The following is a 14,428-nucleotide window of genomic DNA, read 5'->3' as shown; positions in this document are numbered from 1 at the left end:
AGCCTTTTACTTTTTCCTTATCCTGTGCTATGTCTCTGGCTACTCCAGAACTTTGACAAAATTCCTAAGGGGTTATCCAGGGGTATTAAGGAATTGTCACTTCCCTTGCCTTTCCTTGACTTAACACCACCCTCTCCAGGTATCCTTCCCTTTTTACTCCCCATGGTCCCCATTTCAACTCACCAGTAGATTACAGAGTTCCTCAGTTCCTCCTTTACCTTTTTTTTTCTGTCTTCACAGACTTCCCAGTCCATTGTTCCATCTGCCTCTGGGATGGTCCTGAGAACCCCATCAAGCCCCAAGTGACAGTGGCCCCCAGAGTAAGCCAATCTCTGTAAATCAGTGAGGGCATCCATCAGTTCACCCAGATGCCAACCAACCCCAGAGGGTGGAATGATCCCAGACAAACCCCTAAACTGTCAGGAAAAAAATTTGTTCAAATAGGCTTGATCAATTATTTTTATCCCAAAAAGAGACAGAGGAGAGTCTTTAGCTTTCTTTATTCAAATAAAAGAAGAGTGCACGGTCCCCATAGGGTCTCTCAAATTCTCACAGGGCGCAGCCTCCTTTTTTATCCTTATCTCCTGACTGTATGGTCCCTCCTCTTTCCCTCATTGACTGAAGTTTTTGGAGGTTACAGACTTCCCGATCCACCTAATATATGTTCCCCCTTATATGTGACTCCCCTTCATATCATGAATTGGATGTGTAACTAACTCTAGCTTTATGCCACTCGGGGGAGAAGTTTGTATTAATTAGCCTATTAAAGCTTGTGCACTAAGTCCAAAGTTCCTAAGTTCAAGCTGTCAACTGACCTTTGTAAATGAAGCTTTATTTGGTGAGAATTTACAAAGCACAGATAGCAAGCAGAGAGGAATGTGGAAGCCTCTGCACCACTGGTCTGCAAGGACACCTTGTTCACAAGCCTCTTTTATCACAGCATCTATACTCAGTAAAATCGTATAGAAATGTGTATATTTTGTCATCTGAGCATGTACTTCTTCAAAGGATGTGGGCAGTGGATTACCTGAGAAGATGATAGCCTTTAAAACAGTTGGCCATTAAGACAATCACAGAGCAGTCAAAACAATGTATAGGTTACTACGTTTCACAAAACAGCAGCTTACCAGTGTGAAAGGCAGACTGAAACAGAATGGTGCCTCCCAATGCAGATAAAAGGGAGGGATTTACTGTCCTACCACGTTTCTTCTGTCCCTTTGCGCAAGCCTAGCAGCACCGGGACCTCCCTTTCGCTCCCAAAACATTCCTTGCCCTGGCACGCGCTCTGAGCAGCGCCTCCAGCTGGTAGCCGGGAAGAGCTGCAGGACGCAGGCGCCGCTCTGCAGAGCAGCAGCAGCAGCGGCAGCAGCTGCACACACCACGCTGCTCGGCGTCTCAGCGGCCGAGCGGTAGGGGGAGCTCCGCCGCCCGTTGCGTGGAGTCAAAGGGGCCTGAAACCGTAAAGTCGGCGAGCGGGAGCACGGCTAGCGGGGAGTCTGGGGAGGTGGTTGCCGGCCCCTTCCTGCGTGCCCAGGTGGGCCGTTCCTGTTCTTAACAGGGAAGGTGAGAGAACAAGTGACCCGCACACCCCGACTGAGTTTGTGCGGTTTGAACTGCTGTGGCGCTGGTAGACATGACCCGTGCACGCTTGTGTCCAGGTGCTTTCTTTTCTCAGAAAGTCAACTACAAATCCCAAAGTATTTTAACAGTGATGCATGAGTCAGTAATCTTGCTTTATATAGCTTAAAGCCGCTCATACTATTGAAAATACAGGGTTCAGTCCTGCCATGGCTTCATCAGCCTCAAATATCCTGCAGCAACACATCTCCATGCCTGGCAGGCCTCCAATCTGAAGATGCTTTTCTGATGGGACATGCTCTGCTGCTCTCCAATAGCTCCAGGCCAGAAGGCTGCAGAGAAGAGCCTGTGCAGGGTGTTTCCTGCTATGCAGAAAGGCATATAATCAAAATCATGTGTCAGGAGAAATATCTTTGGACTTAACAGTATTTTCAGGGTGTCCTGGTAGTGAATGAAGGGCAACAAAGCACCAACAATCCTTAATCTGTTCTATATAAATAAACAATCTGCTACTTAGCATGTATTTAAAATAGTGCCCCCAGCCTAGATCCTCCATAGTAAAAAAGCTTGCTTGCTCAGTGCTGTATTTTTCCAAGAGCAATGTAATTATTTTATTGAAAAAAGCTACTAACTCTTGCCAAAACTACAGCTGAGTCACTAGTGACAATTCCATAAATCACAGATTCACCCAGTTGTGTCTTTCTTGCCCTAGCTAAAGGAACTCATTACTCTGCAGTGCATAGAGGATTGGAGTGTAAAACAAGAGTGAGGGAGAAAATTATTTATTTAACGCATGTTAGGAACACAATTCACAGTACATCTTAATAGGGTGACTACATAATGGGGTGACTGTAAAAGGGAGACTTTAAAAAGCAAAGGAAGGACAAGGTATAGACCATACACTAATTGTGGATACTGGTGTTTTCTTTCTTCTTGTAAGCAAAGCTGTACAAATAAAGACTGTTTCAAACTATTTATGCACAGGTAAAAAATATTGATGTACTCAGTACATTTTCCTTTTTATGTATAAACCAGTACTTAATTTTTCTGTATCGGTTACTATGTTTAATTTAAATACAGTATTACATCTTATTGACTTGTTTGTTTAATGTCTGATTTATGAAAACCTACAGTAAATATTTTCTTCTTAATCAGTTCTCTTTGGCACACTTCTGATTTATTTAAATACAAGAGCTAGGTCTGACTTGAGTATATAACACAGCAGGTACCTGAAAGGTTTTTGTTAGCACACAAATACAATTGTAGGCTTACCACAAGCTTACTTACAAAGAATTCAGTTTACAAGTAAAATTGCTAACAAACTGTAATATGCAAGGCAAAACATTTGATATAGAAACTCCCCCGGGGAGAGTGATCTTTGCACCATGGAAATCTTGTATAAAATGTTTTAGAAAATGGAGATTTCTCATGAGGAAATTCTTAGTGCTTATGAGAATCCATTCTCAAGTGCCATGAGAACACATGACTTCCTGGATTAAGATAGACTTCATGAGATACAATTTGTCTGATATGTTGGCATTGTAGTAGTGTTGCAGCTGAAAACTTGCATGTTTACACAGCCAAACTGTGTAAAAAGCTTAGTGACGGTGGCTGCTTTCTATAACAAGGCATGCCTCTTCATACTATAATTATTTTTGTTCTAAGGAGTAAAGCTTTAGAATCTGCATTACGTGTTGCTTTATAGTCTGTTTTTATCTTCATGTTCTCTGCCTACGTTGGGCTTTTTAATATTTGGTTATGGTCAAAGGTAATGTAATTTACTGATGCTTCTGATGGAAATGTATCAGATTGCCACTGAAGCACCTAAGATGGAGAAGTTTCACTTTTTTAAACCCATCAAACACAAGGCTGGTAAACCCACAGCAGTTTGTTTCACCTCTGAAAGCCAATGCCAGCAGCTGGCATTTACATGAAAGACATGGGGGAATATGGCTATATCAACAATGGAGACTTTTCAGTGCCCAATTATTTAATGATTAAAAAATGAAACCTTGTTTGTACTACAATCCTTATTACAAGGTCTCACAGGTCTGCTTTTTTCTAAATCAATCTGCCCTAGTGCTGACCTCTCAGCTGCAGAAATCAGTCTTTTGGCACGTGATCAAGTTTCAGTAGGTGTCTTGTGCAATGTTTTTAGAAGGCAAAGATGATAAAACAGTCTTTGTACAGGTGTTTCATAATGCAGGTGAGACATGGAATACTGCGCTACTCCTGAGAAAAACACATTTGGCTGTTCCAGCTATTAATCCCCACTTAGGAGCATGCTGATTCCAATGAGGCATTTCATATTCTCGGCAATAGTATACATACTTTAAAAAAATATCTAACTGTCTTTGTCTTCAACAAGGATCAAAAGCAGTGAATTCAAATTGCTGGGAGAGGTGATCAGGATGGGGCAGAACTGGTGAAGAGGATCAGAGTCTGTGCAGTAAATCATATAAATGTGAGACATAATTCATTTACAATTTTCCTTTAAGCTTTTAAAGATTGCGCATACAGCCATGTCCTTTAGTGCTTCTGTTTCACCTCAAAGCTACTGGCTTTAGAATTGAGATGTCTGCGTGAAGGATATGGTGTCAGATTTATCTACAGCAAAGCCTCCATTGATGTATGATTTCTTGGTCTCTGTTTCATCATTATCAAGTATTGTAGTTTCCAAGGCAAAAGGGTTGACTATGTTGACATCAGAGGAAACATCCATCTGCTCCAGTTCCTTTTTAGAGAGCTTCTCCACTATCCCAGTACCAAAGGCATCACCCAAGACATTCACCATTGTTCTGAATCGATCTCTATGGAATAAAAATCTCAGGCAAATCATTCTGTATGTTACTTAAAAAATCCTTTTAGTAAATGTAAGCTACTGTAGAAAGTAGTTAACTCATTTTTTTCCCCTCACAATACATTCTGCATAATTCTAGAACTAAAATAAAAAAATGTTGTAGATGAGGAGTGAATTCCCAAATTAAGGACATTGTACAGAATGTGCAAAATTTCAAGTCAAATCACTGGTCTATTAACAGCAGTAACCAAAGGGCTGTGCACAGCCCTGAAGTGTCCTGTGGGGAGCCCTTCTCAGGACCCAAAGTATGCTACACATGGTTCACTTTGTGATGAGGCCACTTTTGATGAGAGGAAAGACAGTGAGGTAAAACAGAATAGTCCACATCGTGCCTTCTGTCTTTTTGACAGTCAGTTCCTCAGCCAGAGGAGTGCTTAGCTCAGTATTCTGGCCCAAAGCCTTGTTAAAGGGTTGAAGTACAAAGTTGTATTGTTACATTAAAGAATGTGACACTTTTCTACTACTGACTTTTACTCTCTGCCCTGCTTGGCAGAAAAGCCTGAAAATCATGCAAGATAGTAAATTTTGTAAATTGCCAAGGAGGTCTTCAAAGACAACAGTGAAGTGAAGCAGTCCAAAACACGTTTTTCTACTACAGTTGCTGAACACCCCTATGAGACAGTACCTGTGTATTCTCCATATGGAAGGGAAATAACTGATAAGGAAAGGAAGAGGTACAGTGAAATAAAATTCTAGTAGGGGCAGTATGACAAGTGAGCCACACTGGAAACTCATTTTGCATAATATTTCTATTCTACCTCTTCATTAAAAATGTGGAAGATGTATTCAAGGTTACATAATAAAACTTCGGTAAGTTCAGAATTAACTAGAGGGTTGTTAATGAGCCACTGCTAGCAGGTTGCAAAATAATACATTTTGGGCAGCAAGTACAAAAGGCAAATGTTAATAATCTACATGGCATCAAGATGTGCATTCCATCTGCTGAGGTGCAAAATGCACTGCCAATAATCCTTTGTACATGCAATTAATCTTTAATTTTCTTTATACAGCAAGACACTTTGTTCTGAAAAAAATATCACAGTTGGAATTAAGAGACGGTTCCAATTATTCATCTGTGTCATGGTGGAATAGGTCGTTTCTGTATATTTACGGAACACCTAAGTGTGCCTAAGAACTTTGAACTTCTAACCTAGAGAAAAGAAGAGGTCCATAATATTATGACTATGGTGGAATTTAGGAAATGACTGTTCTCTTTTTCTCTCTATCTCACTTCCATAAAGGAATTAGAGGGTATCAAATAAAAGGATTGGAAAGTGGGCTAAAACAAACAAAACAAAATACATTTTGTGCAGCACACTAATAGATTGCGGAATTCATCTCCACAAAACTTATGGATGCTTCAAAGAGCAATAAGGCAATTTAATGTAAAAAGAAATCTTTTGAAAACTGTTAAAAAGCATCTCTATCTTAGGAATTCTGAGTCACAGTTTCCTTGAGGCTGAGGAAAAGTATCAACACACAATTCTTCTGTTCTTTCACTTTTTTAGATGCCTTCTCTAAGCCAGTGGCTTGTACTGATCTTCCCCATCCTTAGCCAAAGTAAATGACCGCTGGGAAAAGAGCTAGAGAAAACTAAATGGTTGTGCAGCATGGCAAACAAACCAACAGTGTCTACACTGTTGCAGACAGCTGATGGGGAGAGTGCACCGTAATTGCAGCTGTTTGGGTTTTTTTTTTTGAGAAATAATGTTTTACTGAAATTGAGTTGATTCTTGAATTCTTTCAACACCCCTGCTCTTCTGGAGACCAAGGTTTCTCCCCACAACTTGCTAAACTGAGCTATATAATCAAATCAAGTAAGTGTATCTGTGAAATATATAGGCTGCAGGCCAACAAATCCTTCAAGAAAGTTATTGAAAAGGGTGGATAAAGAAAAGAGATGGTTTCACATTGAAGGTAAATGTAAGCCTAAGAAAAGGAAATGCAAAGACTATTAAATGATTTGGACCTCTGCATTGGTACTGATGAGTTAATGTTGAGTTAATGCAAATGAACAAGACTTCAGTCTGAGCATTATAGCTCAGATACTTCAGGAGAGAAAAAAAAACAACTGTATAACTAAAGTTATAGTCCTAAAATAAGAAATCTTGTTATTCTTTCCCAGTAAATCATGGGATAAACAGAGAAGACTTTAGGTTAAATGCCTCCCTCCAAAAAGAGCTTAATGGGACTGAGAGGTTTTCATGTACTCCAAGGTAAAGTGGTTGGGATCAGGTATAAGAAAGCCTTTCTGAGTTTGCAAGTGTGTGCTTGCTGGTCATGGGGCTCAGTAAAGAACAGCCCTAGCAAATTAATGGCAGAAAGGACATACAGCCTGCTGTGTGTGTGCATATAGAATCAAGGACGAGCACTGTTTAGTTTTTTTATGAGTTTTGTGGAAATCAGCTGAGATGTTCTCCTTGTGGCTGCATTTGATTTTTCTTGATGGTGCATCTACTTTAGTGTAATATGGCAGCATCTGAGAAACTCCAGAGATACTGCTTGGTACTATCAAATGTTTATCTCCTAAGTGCTATACTAATCATTTAATTATGCTGTGCCCACTGGTTAAACAGCACCTCTGGATGTGAGGTTATTATCTGCCATTCCATGTTGTAGGATTTCTGTCAGAATTAAAGCCACTGCTTTAATCAACTCGCCATAACAAGAATATTTGTCCAATTCCCAGAGCAGTCATACAGGACATGATTTTGCTGTCTTCTCTTGCAGACCCACATGCTTGTGTAAACATTTAAAAAGAAAAAGAATTCAATATCAAGTGCTTTAAACTTACAGAAGCCAGTCAACTGCAATGATCAGAGTAACATCTTCAGCTGGCAGGCCAACAGCGCTCAGAACAATCACCATGGTGACAAGTCCAGCTTGGGGGACACCAGCAGCTCCAATGCTGGCTGCTGTAGCTGTGACACTAAATCCCAAATAAAGCCAGGAAAAGGCATGCAGAGTGAGTGGTGCTTACAGAAACTCTATTTTCTAACACAAATAGATATATTTCACTACCAGAAGTAAGACCTTATGTTCTAGTTTTCCTGTGGAGTATTATCTACTCAGTTTGGGGACAAGACTATGAGATATGTTTGAATCAGTGCCATCTCAGACACTAGAAGGAGAATCCATAGATCCCCAGGCAAGCAAACAGTTGTTACAAATGTTAAAATATAGGTAAATGCATGTCTACCCCACAAATTAGATAGATCATGGGAAGAAGTACGTTTGCAAGTGTTTTCTTTGAGAGATTAATAGTTTCCAGAACAATGCTGCATACCCTGGCCCATCCCACTTCCTCATCAAGTCACATAGGCAAGGTCATGGAAAAAGAAATGAAAATGTTTCTGGGTTTTACTATGGTTTGAATGATAGTTTCAACTTTTTCCGTGAGTTATCCGAAGTAAATGTAGCATTCATTACAAAAACAAACAAACAAACAAAAAACAAAACACCAACAAAATATATGTGATGATTTTAGTCTTACCTAATGGTAACTATCTGGCCAATATCTAGTTCCAAGTCATTCAGTTGTGCGATAAATACAGCTGCTACTGCCTCATAGAGAGCTGTGCCATCCATGTTGATTGTAGCTCCAACTGGAAGTACAAATCTGGTAATTCTTTTATCAATGAAGTTTTTTTCTTCTGCACAGCGGAAGGTGACAGGCAAAGTTGCTGAACTGGCATGTAAATAAACACAAAAAGTAAATGCAAGTAAGATTGTATCATATCCTTTATCTTACCTTTTTCTGAGAGCCTGATTTGTTCTAAGAAGCAAATGGAGATCTACAGCAGATAGGAAGGCTGCATTATGAAACTTAAGAGTTGAGTTTTAAAGCAATGTAACCTTTGCTCTTTCTTTATAGGAGGAAATAACAAAGTCTTAGTTATTCTCAAAAATAAACATTAAAATCTTCATTATGTATGATCCCTTGAAATAGACTAAACTCTAGAAAGTTTGTGAGTAATGAATTGAATGGCAAAAAACTATTTCCTGAAGATACGTTGCGAAGGGCAGATTCTAGTCTTGTAAAAGGCCAGCACAGCATCACTGCAATCTGTACTGCCATTCTGGGCACTGCAGAAATAATGGTAAATGCAGTATTTCAGCTTCCATGGGATTTACAATTGTCCAGGTGAAATCAGGTTATCTAACAAAGTGGTAATAAAATCAGAGTGCAAACAATGCAATTACTACTAAGAACATTACAGAAGGTAAATCTTTTTGTTTACCTGGAAGAAATCATGAGGGCTGTCAGAAGCGCCTGAGCCATCCCCATGGCAAATCGAAAAGGATTTTTCCTTACTATTATTAAGTAGATCAGTGGCAGAATTATAGTGGAATGGATTGCAAGTCTGCAAAAGAAAATAGACTAGTTAAAAAGATTGAGTTCTTTAGATTTATGGTTCAAAATTTTACAATTTAAAAAGTAGCACTGTCAAAAAAAAATGAGGTTCTTTCACTCTTTTGTAAGGAGGGAGAGATTACTATTTGTATCTCTTTCCAAAGTAGAGCAAGGATTAATCAACATACTTGAAATACTTTTAAACTGCTGATGTTGAGAAAAGTAAAGTAATAAATAATATTTAAACTGATATGCATGGAGTGATTTTAAATATGCTAAAAACATTTGTGGTTTTATTACACTGGCTTTACATATGAAATTGACATACAGGTGATGGAGGAGCCAATAAGGAAAGGTGTGCTGCTGGACCTTGTACTAGCAAACAAGGAAGCACTGATTGGAAATGTGAAGGCTGGGGGCATCTTTGGCTACAATGACCACAGCGTTGTGGAGTTCAGTATCCTGTGAGGAGGAAGTGGGGCAATAAATAAGATCACAACCCTAGACTTCAGGAGAGCTAACTTTGACCCGTCCAGGGACCATTCTAGAAGAATTTAATGGGAATGGGCCCTAGAAGAAAAAGGAGTCCAAGAGAGTTGATTGGTATTCAAGGATCATTTTCTCCAGTCTCAAGAATGATGCATCCCTATAGGCAAGTTATCAAGAAAAAGGGACAGGAGACCTGCACAGATGAACAAGGAACTCCTGACAAAACTCAAACATAAGCAGAAGGTGTACAGGAGGTGGAAGTAGGGACAAGAAACTTGGGATGAATATGCTGATGTTGTCAGACTATGCAGAAATACAACAAAGAAGGCTAAGGTCCATTTGGAATTTAATATGGCTAGGGATGCCAAGGGCAAGAAGGGCTTCTTCATATACATTAACAGCAAAAGGAAAACTAGAGAAATGCAGGCCCACTACTGAAAGAGCAGGGATCCTGATAACAGAGGATGGAGAGAAAGCAAAGATACTGAACGCCTTCCTTGCTTCAGTCTTCACTGTCAAGATCTACCTTCAGAAATCCCTGACCAAAGATGACAGGGAGAAAGTCTGGAAAAGGAAGACTTTCCCTAGATTGAGGAGTGTTGGGCGAGAGATCATTTAGGCAAATCTCACATCCACAAATACATGGGCCATGATGAGATGCACTCATGAATGCTAAGAGGAGCTAGCAGATATCACCTTTGGGGGGGGGTAGGGGGGGATGTTAGGAGAAGAGAGCCCCTCCTTTTGTAAGACCAGAGTAAATCAAAGACTGCCTCATGAGATGAACGTGTACAGTCTATGGGGCTAGACAACATGCACCCCAGGGTCCTGAAGGAGATGGCTGGTGTGGTTGCCAAGCCACTCTCCACCACATTTGAAAAGTCGTGACTGTCAGATGAAGTCCCCAGTGACTGGAAAAAGGGAAACATCACTCCCATTTTTTTAAGAAGGGAGGAATTAAAGACCTGGGGATCTATAGGCCAGTAAGCCTCATGTCTGCCTGGGAAGATCACGTAGCAGACACACTTGGAAGCAATGTTAAGGCACATGTGAGACGAGGAGGTGATTCAAGACAGCCAGTACAGCATCACAAAGGGCAGATCATGACTGCCCAATCTGGCAAACTTCTATGACATCGTTTAGTGGGCATAGTAGTGATGGGTTGGCAGTTGACTAGCTGATCTCAGTGGTCTTTTCCAGCCTTAATGATTCCATGGTTCATGATTTTACAATAAGATGGAGTGATGGCATCTGTGGACAGAGGAAGAGTACCTGATGTTGTCTACCTAGACTTCTGCAAGGCTTTTGACATGGTTCTGCACCACAACCTTCTCTCTAAACTGGAAAGAGATGGATTTGAAGGGTGGACTATTTGATGGATAAAGAATTGGTTGGATTGTCACAGCCAGAAGGTTGTGTTCAGTGGCTCTATGTTCAGGTAGAAGCTAGTCATGAGATGTACCCCCTAGGGGTCTGTTTTGGGACCAGTCCTCTTTACCATCTTTATCAATGACATAGACAGTGGAATCGAGGTCACTCTCAGCGAGTTTGCAGATGACCCTAAGCTGAGTGGTGCAGCTGATGCAATAGAAGGAAGGGATGCCATCCAAGATGACCTGAAGAATCTTGAGAAGTGGGCCCATGAGAACATAATGAAGTTCAACAAAGTATTGCACTTGGGTTGGGGCATTCCCAGATATGTGTACAGACTGGGAGAACTTACTGAGAACAATCCTATGGAGAAGGATTCGGGGGTTCTTGTGGATCAAAAGCTAGACATGAGCCAGCAGTGTGCACTTGCAGTCTGGAAGGCCAACTGTATCCTGGGTTGCATCAAAGGAGGAGTTGCCAGCAAGGTGTGGGAGGTGATTGCCCCCCTATACTCAGTCCTTGTGGGGCCTCATCTGAAGTCCTGCATACAGGTCTGGGGCCTCCAGCACAAGAAAAACATGGAACTGTTGGAGTGGGTCCAGTGGAGGGCCACAAAGATTATCTGAGTGCTGAAGCGCCTCTCCTATGAAGCCACGCTGAGGAAGCTGGGATTGTTCAGCCTGGAGAACTGGGTCCAGTACTGTTTATCTTATTCATCAGAGACTTGGATGAAGGGATAGAATGCATCCTCAACAAGTTTGCTGATAATGCAAAGCTGGGAGGAGGGCTGATACCCCAGAAGACTGTGTTGCCATTCACAAGGATCTGAACAGGTTGGATACATGGGCAGAGAGGAGTCTCTTGAAATTCTATAAAGGCAAGTGCAAGGTTCTACACCTGGGGAGGAATAATCCCATGCGCAAGTACAGGCTGGGGGTTGACCTGCTGGAAAGTAGCCCTGCAGAGAAGGACCTGTGAATCCTGCTTGACGACGAGTTGACCATGAGCCAGAAATGTGCCCTAGTGTCCAGGAAGGCCAATGGTATCCGAGGCTACATTATGAAGAGTACTGCCAGCAGATCAAGTGAGGTAAATCACCTCCTCCATCAGCTCTGGTGAAGTCTCACTTGCAGTACTGTATCCAGTTCTGGACTCCCTAGTACAGGAGAGACATAGAGCTTCTGGAGCGAGTCCAGTAAAGGGCTATGAAAATCATTAAGGGACTGGAGCATTTGAGGAAAGGTAGAGGCATCTGGGCCACTACAGCTTGGAGAAGTGAAGGCTCAGGAGGGATTTGATCAATGTGTGTAAGTATCTGAAGGAGAGGTATAAAGAGAATGGGCTAGTCTTCAGAGTGGTGCCAAGCAAACAAGAGACAATGGGAACAAACTGAAACACAGGAAGTTCATCTGAACATGAGGAAAACCTACTGTGCAGATAACCAAGCACTAGAAGAGGTTGCACAGAGAAGTTATGGAGTCTGCTTCCCTGGAGATACATGCTGTAGGGGACTCCACTTGAGAAGGGAGGTTTGACTAGATAATCTCAAAGTTTCCTTCCAACCTCAACCACTCTGTTATTTTGTGATATTTCAGACACTACAAATGAAATATATATCATTTTACCATCCTTCATGTTGTAAGGTGCTGAAATACTGTCTTTTGAAGCTATTACTTTTTATAATTAATTCTATTGACATGAATAAGATCAAACTGTCCTCTTGGCTTTATACATTGCTTAGGTGTATTTGCTTGGATATTTGGGTGTGTCTTAATCTGTGGGTATTAACATTAGAGATAAACAGCCTGCTATGAGTGTATTTGAAATGAAATATACATAAAAGGTCTGTGTAATATTGTCTGTGTTCCAAGGTCACAAATTATGGCAACATCAGCTCCTCTTGATAATAAATTATCATAGGATGGAAATACAAAGCCCAGAATTGCAGCATTTATGACTTTGAGTTTTTTATTTTGTTCTCACAAGATGTTCTTGTGAACAATACTGTGTTGTAATAGCACTTTATGATTTTAGAGTATTTGATAAAGATAGCAGTATATCATGTTACTATCTGTTCTGCCAACATCAGGCAATTAACAGAGCTGTAGCCGTAGTACAGAAATCCACAACACCACAAAAACAAACAACAACAACAAAAACCATACCACCTTGAAATCTAGCTATTCATTCTGTATTCATAAAAGGGTTTATTTAGTGAAACGTAAATGAGAGCACACAATATGTATCAATAAAATTTTCTAAAAAAATTATAATATGAAACCTATTGATTCATACAATGGTGCCTGAGAACAAACTGAATTCTTCAGAACACAGAAAAAATATATAGGCATGAATACTATTGGGTGTCTTAACAAAGATGTTGATGAGAGTAAACTTTTCAAGTAATATTTATGTTTAAAAATATGATTTCCAAACAAACCTATTTTTAAAATTTTAGATCCTCACTTTACTACTGCCAGCATGAACATGGCATTAGCCAAAACAATGTTTGTGCATATTAGTTTTATTACTACTGATTTTAATGAAAAAAATTAGAAGTAATATTTATTTGCATGTATGAAATGCAACCGACAGCAAGAAGCAGTTTTTGTTTACAGCACTCAAGACATGCACCTGCCTTGCTGCTTTCAGATGCGACAAACAGATGAGATTGCTTGCTGTAGCTTCCTTTTTCTTTTAATTCCTCAGACTGTCAGACCTCAGCACATGTATTATGCCTCCTACTCTGATTTTTCTCCTCTGTGACTGCTAACACATCCTATTTCTGACAATGCTACAATAAAAAGTGACAGGCTGAAGATATTTAGTGGCTGACTAGAGCAGAGGCATTAGGGCAGATATCCAACCTGGTGGCTGCAAGCTGCATGCAGCCTGGCCCAGTCTGTCCTGCAGCTGCTCTCTGCCCAGCACCATCATGGCAGTGGCTCTCCCCCACTGAGCAGCCTGGTACAGCCCCAGGCACACACCCATTGCTCAGCAACAAGCAAACATTAGTGTGCAGTTGGCACTGTCTGGGCTGAAATGAAGACATGGGGAAGGCACAGTGCAATGCAGTGTCAACTCAAGGCAAATAATTTTTTTGCATTTTGATACATTGGCTAAACACAGTTCTGTGAATAGCAAAAAATATGCATCTGTGCTTTCTATTTTGATAATGGAATTTGAGAATAGGTTTCAAGGTTGCTGAAAAAATGATCAATTTTTTGGTATATTTGTGACTCCATTTTCAGTCAACATAAATACATTACCTGCAAATTTTAAAATGGAATGCACAGAGTTGCAATTAAATATTGAACTCAAAAAACTGATCATGTCTCTCTACTAGACATTTATAAGCCCTGTCTTATCAGAAAGAAATATCCTTACTTCACAATAACGCCTTATTCACATCACTGCTTTTTGGCAGTGCATACATTTGTGAACAACTGTTTTCAAGGATGAAGTATAGAAAAGTAAAATTTCACCAGAAATTCCTTATACAGAAAAGAGGTCCTTCCTGATTTTTTATAGAGAAGTTTGCATTTTAAGATTAATATATGCCCCATCTCTTTCTTTGGTTGTCAGAAAGCTTGTGAATGACTTTTGAAGAAAATAGCATGCATATGTACAAAGAAGGGAGGTAGAAGCTATTGAACAACTTTGGATCGAGCCTCTAGACAAAACATGAATAAGTTACTAGTATAATAAAGGAACTATAGGAGAGAATGCTAGGGCAATGAACTAAGCCTAGAAGTTATGCTTCACTGAACTGAAAA

General features: G+C 40.3%; 1 protein-coding gene across 3 annotated transcripts in view; it reads right to left on the bottom strand.

Annotated features, from left to right (window-relative positions):
- Positions 1,415-14,428, bottom strand: part of SLC1A1 (solute carrier family 1 member 1) — a 69,784-nt gene continuing 56,770 nt past the window's right edge. For 2 of the 3 annotated variants that reach the window (XM_021381065.1, XM_021381068.1), the window contains exons 9-12: positions 8,680-8,802; positions 7,932-8,126; positions 7,233-7,367; positions 2,345-4,388 (exon numbers count right to left, since the gene is read on the bottom strand). In XM_021381065.1, coding sequence (XP_021236740.1) covers positions 4,142-4,388; positions 7,233-7,367; positions 7,932-8,126; positions 8,680-8,802 — 700 coding nt within the window. In that variant the 3' untranslated portion in view covers positions 2,345-4,141. Of the gene's footprint in view, positions 1,941-2,344; positions 4,389-7,232; positions 7,368-7,931; positions 8,127-8,679; positions 8,803-14,428 lie in introns of those variants that run through there. The other variant, XM_021381066.1, reaches the window with a different exon arrangement.

Source organism: Numida meleagris, chromosome Z (genome assembly GCF_002078875.1).
Source record: "Numida meleagris isolate 19003 breed g44 Domestic line chromosome Z, NumMel1.0, whole genome shotgun sequence".
Taxonomy (NCBI): domain Eukaryota; kingdom Metazoa; phylum Chordata; class Aves; order Galliformes; family Numididae; genus Numida; species Numida meleagris.
The sequence above is the reverse complement of the archived record's forward strand: the minus strand, read 5'-3'. Positions and strand labels throughout refer to the sequence as shown.